The following is a 16,469-nucleotide window of genomic DNA, read 5'->3' as shown; positions in this document are numbered from 1 at the left end:
CCCCCCCCCCCCAGCCTGCCTTCCCTCTCATCCCCTTCCCCCCTACTCTCCTGTAGGGTGAGATACCCTATTTGGTGTGTATTTCATTTCCCTCCCCAAGCCAAATTCAGTAGGAATAAGGTTGACCCATTCCCTTTTGTCTTCCTATTCTTCCCCTCCATTGTAACCATTTTCCCTTGTCTCTTCTATATGAGATAGTTTACCCCATTCTGTCTCTCCCCATCTCCTCTCATTATATTCCTCTCTCACCTCTTAATTTCACCTTTTAAGTATCATCCCTTAATGTTAAAGTTGGTCCTATGCCCTCTATCTATGTATACCTGTAAACATAAATACACACATTCACATATGTATTCATATGCCCATATACCCTCATATATAGACACACACACACACACACATATATATATATATATATATATTTTTTTTTTTCCTTTTCCCTTCAACTATTTTCATACTGGGAAAAGTTTCATCAGTTACAATTATTGTTTTTCCATGTAGGAATGTTAATAGTTCAACTTTGATAAGTTCCTTATGATTTCTTTTCCCTGTTTACCTTCTCATGCTTCTCTTGCTTCTTGTATCTGAATGTCAAATTTTCTATTCAACTCTGGTTTTTTCATCAAGAATGCTTGAAAGTCCTCTATTCCACTGAATGACCATATTTTCCCCTGAAACATGATACTCAGTTTTGTTGGGTAGGTGATTTTTGGTTTTAATCCTAGCTCCTTTGACCTCTGGAATTATTATTATTTAAAATCAGATTTGCTGGAGGCATTTCAAATTTAACATGTCAGAAATTGAAATTTTATCTTTTCCTTCAGATTTACTTCCTTATTTCTCTCAAAGGCACCACTTTCTTCTAACCTCCCATGCTCATAATCTTGACCCCTTACTTGTCACACTACACATCCAATCAATTGCCAAACCTGGGTGTTTCTACCTCTCCAACGCTACCACCTTAGTTCAAGTTCTCCTTACTTTTTGCCTAGTTTATTGCTAAGTGTCCTACTTTGTCTCCTTGCCCCAAGTCTCTCCCTGACTATCTTTCTAATTGCTGCTAAAGTGTTTTTCCTTAAGTGCAGGTCTGACTGTGATTCCTTTATTAAGCTAATTTTAGTGGCTTTCCTTTGCTTCTAGAATCAAATATAAACTGCTGTGATTAGCTTCTAAAAACCATCATAATCCTGCCCAACATGTCTTTCTAATGTACTTTTTCTCCCCTCTCGGACTCTGATCTAGCCAAACTAGTCATCTTTCTTTCCACAGACATGACCCTCCCTCTCCTGCTTCCATGCCTTTTCTCTGGCTGTTCTCCATACCTGGTATGTACTTCCTCTTCACTTTAACCTCATGGAATCCCTCTCCTTTCAAGACCCAATTCAAACAATAACTTAGCCTTTTCTGATCTTAATTGCTAGTGCCCTTAATTTCTTTGTAATTATTTTTAGTCTGTGTGTGTATCTCAATTCCTCTATTAGAATGTAAATTCTTTTGAGATTAGGGATTGTTTCATTCTTTGTTTTTGTTTGCCAGCACTTAACATAGTGCCTGGCTTAATTAGTGTTTATTGGTCGGATTGTCTGTTTCCTTCTGCCCTTCATTTCAATTTGAATTTTTTTTTAATGACAGGTGGTTTTTAAAGAGCCACTTTCACCTAAGAGATTGGGGTTTTTAAACGTGGCAGAGCTTGTTGGGTCTCTTAGTGACATTCTCCATGTTGAGTTCAGGGAAGGTGAACAAGACTTGTTGGTGTTTGATGCAGAGATGAAGCATTTGACAGCAGGTGAGTTGAAATTCATTATATAAAGCTGGCCAATATGGCTCACCACTGTGACCTATGATAGGATAAACTAGGATGAAATACAAGAATATGTAATACAGATAACATCTGAACATACATGCACATTTCAATGAATCTTGGTGGAGGGGTGGGGGCAGAGTAGATTTTGCATGATGGTTTCTTTTAAAATTCCACTATTATTATTTTAGACTTTCTTCATGACACCTCTTTGAAGTCAAGGCAAGGCACTAAGGGGTAACCTGAAAAATACGATGAACTCTTTTTTTAGCCTATACAGATTAGTTTTATTAATCTCTTTTCAAGTATGGGTTAAACTGGCATAAATACACATTTATAGCTTAATATGCAATATTATATGCATACATAGGTGAGTTTACTTATTGGAACATAAAATAAGAATGAAATAGAGAGTTGCTTGTTCCAAAATATACGGTTATTTTTCATGGTTAGAATATGTGACCAAGCAATGAATATGACTAGAAAGATAGTAGAGAATAGAATTTTATATTGATGTGTTATGTGAGGTTAACTGTTCTTTTATTGTCTCAGTTGCACATCAATTGTAGCACTTGAACTTTTAGATACCACTTTTTTTTGAAAGTAGGGCCTACCCTTGTGTGAAATTGACTCTGAAAGTCAATTCAGTGCTTGACTCATTTATCAAATGAAAGACTGAGTTGATGACTTATACTTTACAATGAATGATTGTAATTGTAATTCACTAACAGGAATTGTTTTTGCTTCTGATACTTTTTATTGCTATTTTTTGCTTTTGCATTATTTTCATTTCCTATTATATTATTGTATATATTTCTTCCTTCGTCCCTAGCTAGCTAATATGTACTTTCAAAAATTTCTTTCACTTGCTCTTTTAAAAAATCAGTGTCTTTGGAATGACACTATTCCTCCCTTTCCTTCCTTAAAAAAAGAAACTTCTCATAATAAAGAAATACAATTAAGCAAAAATAAATCAACATCCTGCTCTTGTAGTTGGGCATGCTTTACCTTCTATAGATATGTCAAATGATCTTTTTCTGTCTCTAAAAGTATATGAGAACTCAGTTACAACTCAGCTCTACTATCTTTTTCTTGCCTGAGATACAAAAAATACAGGAGCAGGCATTTTTGTGGGCATGAAGGAGAGAGTGCATTTGTAGTATTGAATTATTTATTTTAAAGTAATTTTTGTCATGTTAGCCAAGTACTGTTACTATGGAGCATTTGCCAAGACATGGAAATATCAACAATATTTGTAAATATTCTTACGTTATTTGTTGTAATGGATTTTGTCTCTTCTATACCCACTAAAAGTCTGAAATTGTTCTTTTTGGTATTTTACTGCCCTTTGGTCTGAGTTTTTAAGATGGTTCTGAAATGAGAGATTGTCAGGAAACAGTCTGAAGGTACAAGGTTTCAAAGTACATCTTGAGAATGTTCTTATAAATCTCTTGGAATTACATTTTCTCATAGAGAGTAGTATCTTGTCATATGAGCATCTTGTTATGTGAAATTAGTTGGGGAATGTCCTGAGAAGAATGCAGATATTATTATTGAGATATTATAAAAATATTCCAGTAATCTATGGGAAGTTAGCCCTTCCCATGAAAGCAATCACTCGAGTTGAAATGAAATGAATAAATGGGAAATCAAAGTGTCAAGTACAATCTCATGTACATAGGACATTTCTAAATTTGGCTTTTTAAGATGTGACTATTTTATCTTTCAATGATGACTGTTTGGTCCAATTAGATAAGGAAATAGAAGGCAAAGCCAGTATCTCCAGTCCCCCCAGAAATTCCCTGTCATCTCCGGATATTAAGGACACTTCCTGGAATTATTCTGTGGAAAAGTATAAAGATGTAGAAGAGAAGGTCTGCAAGAAATTCAACCTGGTCACGAAGACTGTGCCCCTGGTGAGTGGAATTGAGTAACTTTGATTTTTAGATTTAGAAGTAATATGGATGGTGACTTAAATGAGTCAAATTGAACTAAAATATCCTTTTTACAAAGATTTCTTTCCAAAGGCAATTTTTCTTTCTGAATATTATATTTTGTTGGCCTGAAGTCGCTAAATGGAATGCCTGCCATTGTTGTTGGCTTTTCCTGTTGGCATCTTGCAGTTTTCAGTTATGGCTTAGGAGGACTTGACAACTTTCTTACTATTTTGTGTTTTATTTAACCACCATTGTTTGTCAAAATTTGTGTCAGAAACTTTGGAATATTTTCTAAAGAGAGTTGAGGTTCCCAAATAACGATTTTTTGCTTTTACTGGCATAAAACCTCAACAGCAAACTCCAGAGCACACCCCTACTGCTATACTCTTTGTTTCCTTCATTCTTCCATTGACCTTTTACCTTTTCCTCTTTTGGAAAGGATCTAAAGCATGGAACATTCTGGAAATTGTGTCTCAGGTAGTCTTTGATTGTGAGCCAGTGAGGTGGGGTAGGGTGGAAATGGAGGAAATGAGGATTCCTGCAAAAGAATGTGGTATTTCCGAACAAGAGTTTGAAAACTTCTTTCTCACATTGGTTGTGCTGTGGGGCAGTGTGACAGTGTCTGTTGCTAAGGGACTCACCTCTTTTTGGGGTTGGAGGAGGATTTATCTGAGAGCAATTGTTATGAGAAGTAGAATATCATTTTTTTCATGTATTACACCACAGCATTTAGAATTATACTTTTTATGTTTATATTGCTTGCAGCATATGGGAATGAAACAATCACAGCTCAACCTGGAGATGTCAGGATACGAGATCCCACCAGATGCTGTGCAGAACAGGAAACTCTTCAGCCTTCCACCATTAGATAGCAGTACCCTAGTAGGGGTCTTTGTCGAGTATATAATCTCTCCTAGTCAGTTTTATATCCGAATCTATAGCAGGGATTCATCAGAGTTACTTGAGGATATGATGATTGAAATGAGGTAAGGAACAGGTTGCTTGCCTGAATTTCTTTTCCATTTGAAATTGTTTCCATTTAATATTCAAGTCCTTTGTTACTAAATCCTACTGCAAAGTTTTCTTCACTTAATATTGCTCTGAAAAAAAAAAGAAAAAATATTTCTCTGATTTATACTGTTTTTTGAGATTATTTTTAGATATGATAATAATATTCCATTATTAGTAATAATGAGGCAGCTAGGTGCTGTGCAGTGGAACTAAGTAGAGCAGTGTTCCAGGAACACTGGACCTGGAAGACCTGAATTCACATTCAATTTCAGATACTTACTGGCTGTGTGACCCTGGGCAAGTTACTTTACCTCTATTTGCCTCAGTTGCCTCATCTGTAAGAAAGAAATCATAATAGCATCTACCTCAAGGGATTGTCGTGAGGATCAAGTGAAATAGTATTTGTAAAGTGTTTATCATAGTACCTGGAACATTATAGGTGTTCAATAAACTCTTAGTTCCCTTTTCTTGTTCCCAGTTCACAGAATCATAAAATATTAGTGTTATCTATCTAACTGAATACCACATCCAGGAATAGAAAATCATTACCTTCGTGGTATTCCATTCCATTTTGGATCATTTCTAATATTAGGAAGTTCTTTATTTTGAGTCGAAATACCTCCCTGTAATTTCTGCTTGTTAGTCCTACTTCTGTAGGGTTAAGCAAAATAAGTCTCATCTCTCTTCCACATGAGAACTCCTTATATCTTTGGAGATTATGGTCATGTTACTCTTTTCTTTTCCAGGATAAACATATCTGTTCAATTCATCTGATCATTTTATTCAGTGTGTTGAATCCCCTCACCATTTTTGCCACCCTCTTCTGTAAATATTCTGATTTGTCAATATCTCTGCTAAAATTTGGAAGCCAGAAAGAAGCCTATTCCTTCAAATATGGTCCAGGGCGAAGTATGGCATGATGATAATCTTTTTCTTTGGATGCTTTTTTTTTAATGCTTTTCCCTGTTAAATTTTTATCTTAAAAATTGTGTCTTCTGCATGAAAATATCTCTAGAACTATATGTTGTTCATATATTCTTTAATATCGTACTTTAAAAAAAATATTCCCACAGTGCTTGTCAATAAAGTAGTCATTCAGTAAATTCGTGTTGAATGAATCTTCTGCCTCTGATACTAGTCATAAATTGCATTTTATTATTTATTATTACTGCCTTATTTCATTTGTTTTTTTTCTTTTTGGAGGGGGGGAGGGTAGGGCAATTGGGGTTAAGTGACTTGCCCAAGGTCACACAGCTAGTTTTTGTGTTAAGTGTCTGAGGCCGAATTTGAACTCGGTCCTCCTGCCTCCAGCCAGTGCTCTATTCACTGCACCACCTAGCCGCCCCATTACTGCCTTATTTCTTGTTAGTGTAGGGAGCCTCAGTAAGGAAATTCTCTTCACCAAAGCATATTAGTGCTTACAAGGGGGAAAGGCAAGGCAGTTGGGGTTAAGTGATTTCCCCGGTCACAGGGCTAGTAAGCATTAAGTGTCTGCAGTCAAATTTGAACTCAGGTCCTCTTAACTCCAGGGCGGGTGCTCTATTCACTGTGCCACCTAGCTGCCCTTTGGTGCTTACTTTTTACCTTATATTCTTGAATAATTGCCTCAGGCTCAGAGAGATTAAGTGATTTGCCCAGAGTCAGGACAGGGCAAATGTAGGACTTGAACCTAGATCCTTCTGGCTTCAAGGCCAGGTCTCCATTTACTATACTATACTGCCTCTCTGAAATCACAGGTTTAGCTTAAAAAAAGGTTTCTGGTATTTTTTTTTAATTAGGGGAGAGAATTCTGAAGAGGAAAGAAAGATTTGTCTTAGAAGAAAGAAAATCATTTGGTATTAATAAAGAAAATAAGAGAGGCATTACAATGTAGCAGACAGAGTTTGCCTTGAAACCAGAAAGAGCTGGATTTGAGTCCTGCATCTAATACTAAAAAAAAAGTTTTAGTGCTCTATAGTCAGCTCCAGGTCTCTTAAGTTATGACTTCCACCAACACTGGCAGGAGTTTATTGCTGTGCTTATGAAATTACAGGTCTCATCCTTATCCCTAAAGAAAATAACTTGGATACCCTACAGGATACCCTTTTTCATTATCTACCTAGGTTTCACTGCTCATGAAACATAACAAAAATTGTTTCAGCTTTCTTTCATGATCACTCTTTGTTTCTTTTGGAATTTTGCAGGCGTTGCTATTCCAATCAGCTAGTATCTGATCGCTATATCATGCCAGAATCTTTTATCCAACCTGGCCATCTCTGTTGTGTAAGGATTTCTGAGGATAAGTGGTGGTACCGAGTCATTATTCATCGAGTTCTTGGGAAGCAAGAAGTTGAGGTATTCTACCCAGATTTTGGAAATTTGGGAACTGTTCAGAAGTCTTCTCTCAGGTTTCTCAAGTAAGTTACCAGATCTGACAGGATGAGTTTGGGTATTAGAGTGTCCAGACTAGATAGGCCTGGAAATGTATCTTCTGTGGATTCTTTTAAAATTACCTCTAGACTCATAAATTTCTTTACCTGGACCAGACTTTAGATGAAGCATTGTTACTATGTTTCATAGATGTATTGCCAGCAGGGTCTATTTGTTCACTTGCCTTTGTGTCTTTCATTCTCCTTTATTGAATGGATGGATTATGAGGTTAGCTGTCATTGGATTTGATTTTTGGGGGGAATGTTATGATCAGCTTTATTAAATATACAGGGTTAAGACTATAAATTTTTTTTAAAAGTCTGCTAAGTGTTCATGGATTTGGATCTCTTTTATAGGTGCTGCTATATCAAGCTTCCTGCTCAGGCCATTCCATGTTCCCTGGCTTGGGTGAGGCCCATAGAGGTATGTGTATGTATATATCTTATTTTAACATTGTAAAATTCTTCATCTTAAGAACAGTAAAACTTTCTTAGAGTAATTGGGGCTCACTTTCTCACAGAAGATGTCTGTCTAAAATTAATTTTTTTTAAAAATCTGAAGTTAAAGCACAAATAGAAGAAACTAAAACTAGATCAAAAAGGATAGACATTGAGATCTGCTTTAATGAATAAGAATCTAGAGCTGAAAGGGAGTTGGATCATATGGGCCAAATTCTTTATTTTATAGCTGAACTAAAGACTGGAGGGTTGAGTGACTTGTCCAGTGTCAGCAGCTCCTTAGTGATAGGAACAGAACTAACACAAGTCTCCTGACTCCCAGTTTAGTTCTTTCCATTGTTTTGCAGTGTGTGGTTTCAGTACCTGGAACGTAGTAAACACTTAATAAAGGACTTTTTCCTAATAAATGTTTGTTGTACTTTTAAGGAACTATTTTTACTTATGAATTATCCTTAGTTTGGTATGAATTTACTAAGGTTATGCACAGATTTTACCTGCTGAATTCATCTCTGTGTTGATGACCTACTGGGAGTGGTGCTATCTTTTATTTATGGAAAGAGCATAATTAACATGGCTCTAAAGTCACAAAAGAGTGGCTACAGACACAGTTTCACTTTATAGCAGATTTTTTGCGTATATTTTTCTTACCCAGCTCTAGACAAATAGAAGGAAATGTGCAGTGACTCACCAATATGTCCTTTGCAGTAAATCTCACTGGTTGACTCTGTTTCAGGAACATTGGACACCCCAAGCAATTTTTCAGTTCCAGAAGCTGTGTGGCTTGAAGCCATTGGTGGGGGTAGTAGATGAGTATGTTGATGGAGTCCTCAACCTCTTTCTGTGTGACACATCTTCAAATGAAGACATCTATTTCCATCATGTCCTGAGAGCAGAAGGCCATGCTATTGTCTGCCGAGAAAATGTCCCATCTAAGGTAGACGGTTCTGGCTGTATTTTATATTGCAGAGTAATTAAAAGACTTGATCCAGAATTTTACTCTGTAAACCCTAACTTAGATGAAACAGTGGGATTTCTGTTTGCTTAAGTGAAGATTCAGCTGATGAGAATCTAGGTGGCATAATGAATGGAGTGGATATAGCTTGAGTTCAAATTCCACCCTAGACATTAACTGCATGATTCTGGGCAGGTTACTTCAACTCTGTTTGTCTCAATTTCCTCAACTATAAAATGTGACTATTAACAGCATTTATTTCGACTTGGGTTGTTAGAGAGATCAGCGAGATGAAATTTGTAAAAGTCTTGGTACAGTGCCTGGCACATAGTAGGAACTATATAAATGTTTATTCCATTTCCATGGACCTCAGGTATTACGACCTTATGCTTTGTTTCCCACACTGATTTTACTCTCTAAGCTATAACTTCCCATTTTAGGTGTTGATTATAAATTATCATTTAAATTTATAGTTATGGAATTATGCCATTGTTGAGAAATTCCTTAAATCAACAAAGAGATTCTAGTTACCTAACATTTTATAGCTTGAAAAATAAGAGGTCTACTAATTTTATTTTTCTACTTGTGTTGTAATTTGTTTACTTGACTAAATTGTGTGTGTCTTGGGTTTAAATCTTAGGGTTTCAGAGAGCTCAACCCCTTAGCCTTGTATACAAAATGCAGTCCAACGCCTGAAGAACCTGGTTTGACAGAAGTGGGTCTTTCTTCCCATCAGCATTATTTTAATGAAGACCGAGAAATAACAAGCCCAGAAAATGAATTGGTACCTCCGGTAGGAAGCTTAAAAAAAAAGCACCTTATTTCATACAACTCATCTAGCTACTTTCTTCATTCTCATTGCAGCTTTCCTCCCTAACTTTGCAAAATTCTTATTTCTTCCACCAATCCAGTATTATGCTTCTTCTGAGATCCAGCTCATATCACTTCTTCAGGAAACCTTAGGTTCTGGCGGTTTCCACTTAATGCTCTTTTCTTTTATAGTTACTGTAGCCATCCTAGCGTCTATTATACAAGCTAGAGCTTAATCCCTGGTTTCATTCCCATTCTGTGCAAGGTCTTACTGCTACCAGAGTAAAATGGCATAAGGAGAAAACATATTCAGCTGGGAGTTATGAGACCTAGGTCCTAGTCCCCGTTCTATTATTTAATAGCTTTGTGACCTAAGGAAATTACTTAACAGCTCTGAGCCTTAGTTTAAAACCCTATTGGGTCAGTGCTGGTCCTACAGTTGTTTACTGAACTTTGTAGTCCAAAATATATTTTTTGAATTTTTTAAGAGAATGATATAGATTGTCTGTGTAATTATTTAGGATAACTTTATAGATTGGTAGAAAGAAAAAGAAAAGCACTATTTTGACCACAGTGGTACTATAACATACTTTGAAAAAACTTGAAATTATGATTGTAGCATTTATATGAATATATACCTCCACATTTTCTAAAAGTAAATTGTAATATTTTTATTTTGACTTTTCAACAAAATTAATGTTTGGAATCTGATGTTTTCTGAAAACTGAATTGTTTAGCTTTGTTGCTTTAATATTGAATTAGAAGGACATTATTTCTTTTGCCTCATAGTTCTAACAACCTTAAAATTGCACAAAATTGACATTATCATTTCTGATGATGTGAATATAAGGCCACATCATAAGGCAGTGGCTTATGGAAGGAGAATTAGTGTCTAATCTTTTTTTGCTCCTTTTTAAAAAAACTATTTCGTTTATTATTGCGAACTTGATATAAAGAAAGAAAAGAATTGTACAACACTGTAATCTGTTATGTATAGTAATATTTTATATATGTACATATGAATTTGTATATGCACATGTCTATGTATTTATGTTGAATGAGACTAAACTTTTTACATATAGTTTTGCTTTTTTTTTTTTTGAAGGGCAATTGGGGGGCCCAAAGTCTCACATCTAGTGAATCAAGTGTTTGAGGCCAGATTTGATCTCAGGACCTCCTGACTCCAGGCCGGTGCTCTATTCACTGTGCCACCTAGCTGCCCCTTACATGTAGTTTAAAAAAAAATTGTATGCGTGTGTGTATGTGTATATGTATACACGTATACATACATATACACATACACACATAAAATTAGCAGTGCCTAATTCTGTGACTTCTAGCTCAGCAAAATAAAATGATGTGGTTCAGAAGCAGTCTTCTTTGTTGTGTCTCAACTTCCCTTTCAAAATGTTAAGTTTGCAGTAAACTGTAAAATAAGGATGGATGTGATTTCTCCCTCCACTTAAGATTCATTTAGAGATTTACCTGACAGTAATTTATGGTTTCCAGTCCATAAGTTGATTTAATGTAGCTGATGGCAGAGATTAAAGTAAGAAAAAGAGAGTATAAATGTCACACATGGGGTGAGCAGGTATAGAAAAAAATAAGAAATTGCTTTTCTTTCATGTCTGCTAGAGAAGTATTGGTGACCAAAAGCCTGTCAACTACCTGGAACCTGAAGCTGAGGTGCCATTTCTGGGTACAGACATAGTTTCATCAGAAGCCCAAGATGAGGAATGTAAAGAAAACCAAGAGGTATTTACCCAGACCCCACAGAACTGAAATCAGAAAATGAAGTTGGAGAAGAAGGGAGTTTTTCAAAACAGAACAGTTTAATAAAGTGTTGTTTGAAGGGGAATGAAATGAGAAACAGCTGTGTAAAGTAGCTACTTATAATGTCTCAGGATAAGCCCCAGAAGCATGAATGGCAGATTCTTTAGTACTGGTTTCAGAGAATCAAGAAGAGTCAGTATGGTACCACCCTGCTGTATTCCTTGGTGCCTCATGGAAAGGCTTGTCCACAGCTTTTAGTTGGAGTTAAACAAAACAAAAAGTGATCATTCAGAAGAGCAGTACAGACTTAAGTATGGGACCTGAAAGGAAGCAAATCATAGTTGGTTTTTATTTCTTTCTCTTAATTCCTTTTCAGCTAGAGGATCCTATTGAAATGCCATACCTTGAGTCAGTGTCTATAGGTGATGATGTTTGGGATGAAAACTGGCTGCCTCTACAGACTGACAGAGAAAAGAGAAATGGGAATGCCTCACTTTTATTTACGTCAGGACTTACTGGAAGGAACCAGTGTCAGCCATGCAAAGAATCGCTGCAGAAGGTTAGAGCTTCAGGAGGAATGGAAACATCTCTACAGAGAGATGGATATTTAAGTTTAATCACAAGGTCATGTGGATCTTAAGATTCACATATACTTATTAACCTAAATTCAGAAGACCCTGTAATAAATTTTCTTTATGTCAGCAATAAATATTTTGATACAAATAGGTCCTTTTCCTTTTTCTTTGATCTCTTTGGGATACAGACCTAGTAGTGGTATTGCCGGGCCAAGGGGTATGCACAGTTTTATAGCCCTTTGGCCACAGTTGTAAATTGTTGGAATTATAGATAATGTTTATTCTTGGTTTTATATAGATACTACTTATTCTAAGAAAGGCTCAACTTGTTCCTATGTTTTCTAATGTTTTCAGTAGAAATGGGTGTTGTATTTTGTCAAAGGTTTTTTTCTGCATCTGTTGGGATAATTGTATAATTCTAGTTGATATTTTTGTTGATATGGTTAGTTGTGCTGAAAATTTTTCTAATATTGAACCAGCCTTTGCATTCCTGGTATAAGACCTGGTTATAGTGTATGATCTCTGTAAATGGTTGGACTAGTTCACAACTCCAGCAGTGAATTAGTGTCTCAATTTTTTCACATCCTCTCCAGCGTTCATCATTTTTCTTTTGTTTCATGTTAGCCAATCTGATATGTGTGAGGTGGTCTCTCAAGAGTTGTTGCATTTCTCAAATCAGTAGTGATTTAGACAATTTTTCCATGTTGATAGCTTTGATTTCTTCTTCTGAAAACTGCCTGTTTATATCTTTTTATTGACTGGGGAGTAGCTCTTATTTTTATAAATTTGGTTCAGTCCCCTATTATATTTGAGAAATAGAGCCTTGATCAGAGAAACTTGCTGTGAAAATTTTTTTACCTCAGTTTTTCTAAGCAAATTTTGTAATCAAAATGATTTATTTTATGTCCCATGTTCCTCTTATTTCTTTTTTGGTCATAAACTCTTCCCTTATCCGTGGATGTGAGAGGTATATTTTTCCGTGTTCCCCTAATTTAGTTATGATATCACCCTTTTTGTCTAAATCATTTACCCATTTTGACCATATCTTAGTATTGTGTGAGATGTTGATCTATGCCTGCTTTCTGCTATACTGTTTTCCAGATTTTCCAGAAATGTTTGTCAAGATGGTGAGTTCTTTTACCCCGAAAAGCTTGGATCTTTGGGGTTATCAAGGTTATTATAGTAATATATGACTGTGTATTGTATTGTATACTTAACCTATTCCACTGATCTACCACTCTGTTTCTTAACCAGTGATCTGGAACTGCTAGGCCACCTTGCTTCACTTTTTTTTCATTGATTCCCTTGATGTTCTTGACCTTTTGTTCTTTTAAATGAATTTTATTATTTTTTCTAGCTCTGTAAAATAATTCTGTGGTTGTTTGATTTGCATGGCACTGAGTTAAGTAAATTAATATAGGTAGAATTGTCATTTTCATTTTATTGGCTCAGCTTACCCATGAGCAAATAACATTTAACCAGTTATTTAGATCTGTCTTTATTTCTATGAAAAATATTATGTAATTGTGTTCATATAATCCCTGGGCTTGTCTTGGCATGTAGACTCCCGAGTATTTTATGTTGTTTTTGATTATTTAAAATGGAATTTCTCTTTCTATCTGGCTGCTGGGTTTTATTTGTAGTGTATAGAAATACTGATGATTTATATGGATTTATTTTATATTCCGCAACTTTGCTGAAGTTGTTAATTGTTCAACCAGTTTTTTAGTTGATTCTCTAGGATTTTCTAAGTATACCAATCATATCATCTGTAAAGAATGATAGTTTTGTTTCTTCATTGCCTGTTCTAATTACTTGGGTTTTTTTTTTCTTTTACTGCTATTGCTAGCAATTCTAGTACAGTATTAAATAATAGTGGTAATAATGGACATATTTGTTTTACTCTTGGTCTTATTAGGAAAGCTTCAAGTTTATCCTCATTATAGATAATGTTTATTCTTGGTTTTATATAGATACTACTTATTCTAAGAAAGGTTCCACTTGTTCCTATGTTTTCTAATGTTTTCAGTAGAAATGGGTGTTGTATTTTGTCAAAGGTTTTTTTCTGCATCTGTTGGGATAATCGTATAATTCTAGTTGTTATTTTTGTTGATATGGTTAGTTCTGCCGATAACTTTTCTAATATTGAACCAGCCTTTGCATTCCTGGTATAAAACCTGGTTATAGTGTATGATCTCTGTAATATATTGCTATAATCTCCTTGCCAGTATCGTATTTAAAAATTTTTGCTTTGGAAATTGAGGGAATGCCCATCAGTTGGGTTATAGTTGAATAAGTTGTGGTATATAATTAAGATGGGATGCTGTTGTGATTTAAGAAATGATGAGCAGGATAGTTTCAGAAAGGCCTGGGAAGACTTATGTGAACTCATGCAAAATGAAGTGAGCAGAACCAGGAGAACATTATACCCAGTGACAGCAATACTGTAAGGATGATCAACTGTGAAAGACTTGGCTGTCCTGAATAAAGGTGGTGAACCAAGATAAATTCAAAGCACCCATGATGAAAGATGCTTACTACTTCTAGAGAGAAAACTAATGAACTTTGAATGCAAAGTGAAACATACTTTTAAAAAATTTATCTTTATTTTATTTTGTTTGTGATTTTTTTTCAATTTATTCAATATAAATGACTAATAATGGAAATTTGCTTTGCATGACTTGACATATATAATACATATCAAATTGTTTGCCTCCCTTCAAAAAGTGAGGAAAGGTGGGGAGAAAACTTGGAACTCAAAATTTTTAAATATGTAATATTTAATAAAATAAATTTTTAAAAAAATTAAAATAAAAAATTGGTGGTGGAGTGAGGGGGGGGAGGTTTATTGTGGGCTTATTTGCATTAAGGAGACCTTTGTTTAGACCACAAGTATATTTGTACATTAGTGAAGTTATTTCATTTTTGCTACTTTCACTTTTCCTGTCTATTGCAAATGTTTATAGACATTTAACCTATTTTTCTTTTAAAAAGTTTTTTTTTAAATTTCTCTCTGGTATATAGCCATAGAGAAAAGTCCTTAGTAAGTTGCTTAATCATATTTTTTTGTCCCTTTATGAGGTAGCTGATCATGATAGTCAAACTATAAAAGCTACGTAAAACTGAAAACATCTATTTCAAGAGTTGTATTCACTTTTCTGTCTTCCAAGTATTTCATTTAGCTGGCTTGAACCTGTAAATAAACTCAATAGAAATGAGTTCTATCCAAACCAGGAAATGTTGATGGATTATATCTAGGGAGTTATAATCAGATTGCTGGATTTTCTCTTAAGTGATTTTTAGCAAGGTTGGGAATTTTTAATCAATTTGAATGTAAAATTCTTGGGATTGGAGTAATGGATAGCATAGTTGTCAGAAAGGAGAAATAACATCCTATGTTAAGCTGGTTTTCTATGCCTATCATAACATTTTATTATTTTACATAAGATATACAACTTTATTTTTACTTTCTTAAAAGATATTCTCCTTCCCAGTTAAGCTGGTACTTGACCTTATATTACCTATAATTGTTTTTTTCCATGTAGGGATGGTGTTGTGCTGCTGAAGAACTGTGGAATGCTGCATGGCAGAATTCAGAGTCAGAGAATGATATGAAGATTGAACTTCAAACATCAGAATTCCAGGAGCAGGATGCTCAGGAAACTGTCACTGACACAGCCGAGAACCACAAGGTAGATACCTGGTGTTGGGACAGGTTTGCATACTAGTTTGTGGAACAATTTGAATTTTTTTACAAATAAAATTCTTTCTAGATCTTCCCTCTTCCTGCAGTTGATAGAGGTAATGTTAATATGGAAAATTTAAATTCGATTTCACATATAATTTACTGTAGTTGAACTTGATGTTTTATTATTTTAATTGTATAGATCTTTAAACTATTGCATAAATTAATATAGCTGACAATCTCTTTGAAAGACAACTCAGGCCTAGAATTAGAGAAATCCTCAAAAAATCAGAATTAAATACTTTCAGGAAAGAAAAATGGTCTGTCCCAACTTTTCCCAGATTGTACAGCTGTCTCTGGCTTTTAGCATCTTTTAGTTTCTCTTATTATGCCTTAGTGGTGAGCAGTAACCTTGATATAAAACACAATTGATTGATATTATTCAGATATGTCAGTCATCTCTTAAAAGCAGTTGCAAAGTGTTTGTGATTAATGAGGGTTTATAAGGAATACTACTGTTATAGTGTTTTGTCATATTGGACCAGAGGATTAAAGTCAAAGCAACTTGATAACTGGAAGATTTAGGAAGGATGGGTTTCTTATGATTAAAGTATTAATTAAGACCAGTTCATGAGGTGAAATAAGTGTAAACAATCATTGTCTACAATATATAGCAGACTGCTTCAGAAATATAGGTTGTTTGAGAATACATTTAGTTTTAGAGCAAAACAGATGTACTTATTGGACTGATTATGTCATTTTCTAATGCTATGTTATGTATGGACTACCAAAGGTTTCATCAGAAGCAGAAATATATAGTGAAACAATTAGGTCCCACTTTTAAAAAAGATAAACAGCTAACAGACATTTATTAGGCACCTGCTGTGTACCAAGTACTGTACTAAATGCTGAGATACAAAAAAAGAGGTAAAAGACAGTCCCTGCCTTCAAAGTGCTTACAGTCTAATGGGGGAGACAACAAGCAGACAAATATGTACAAATTATATATAGGATAAATAGGAAACAAGAGAAGGAAAGCTTTGGAATTAAGAGAGATT

The 16,469-nt window shown here is 35.0% G+C and overlaps 1 protein-coding gene across 1 annotated transcript in view; it reads left to right on the top strand.

Moving 5' to 3' along the window:
* Positions 1-16,469, top strand: part of TDRD5 (tudor domain containing 5) — a 58,627-nt gene that overhangs the window by 22,200 nt on the left and 19,958 nt on the right. Inside the window, exons 6-15 of the mRNA XM_069065462.1 lie at positions 1,633-1,786; positions 3,554-3,717; positions 4,504-4,724; positions 6,933-7,145; positions 7,515-7,581; positions 8,350-8,550; positions 9,209-9,361; positions 11,014-11,133; positions 11,528-11,710; positions 15,272-15,418. Of these exons, the coding sequence (XP_068921563.1) occupies positions 1,633-1,786; positions 3,554-3,717; positions 4,504-4,724; positions 6,933-7,145; positions 7,515-7,581; positions 8,350-8,550; positions 9,209-9,361; positions 11,014-11,133; positions 11,528-11,710; positions 15,272-15,418 (1,623 nt within the window). The remainder of the gene's footprint in view (positions 1-1,632; positions 1,787-3,553; positions 3,718-4,503; positions 4,725-6,932; positions 7,146-7,514; positions 7,582-8,349; positions 8,551-9,208; positions 9,362-11,013; positions 11,134-11,527; positions 11,711-15,271; positions 15,419-16,469) is intronic.

The sequence above is a fragment of the Petaurus breviceps genome, unplaced genomic scaffold (genome assembly GCF_028583685.1).
Source record: "Petaurus breviceps papuanus isolate PSGF00001 unplaced genomic scaffold, PetGlider_PUasm1.0 90692, whole genome shotgun sequence".
NCBI lineage: Eukaryota > Metazoa > Chordata > Mammalia > Diprotodontia > Petauridae > Petaurus > Petaurus breviceps.
This window is presented reverse-complemented; position numbering and strand designations above follow the sequence as displayed.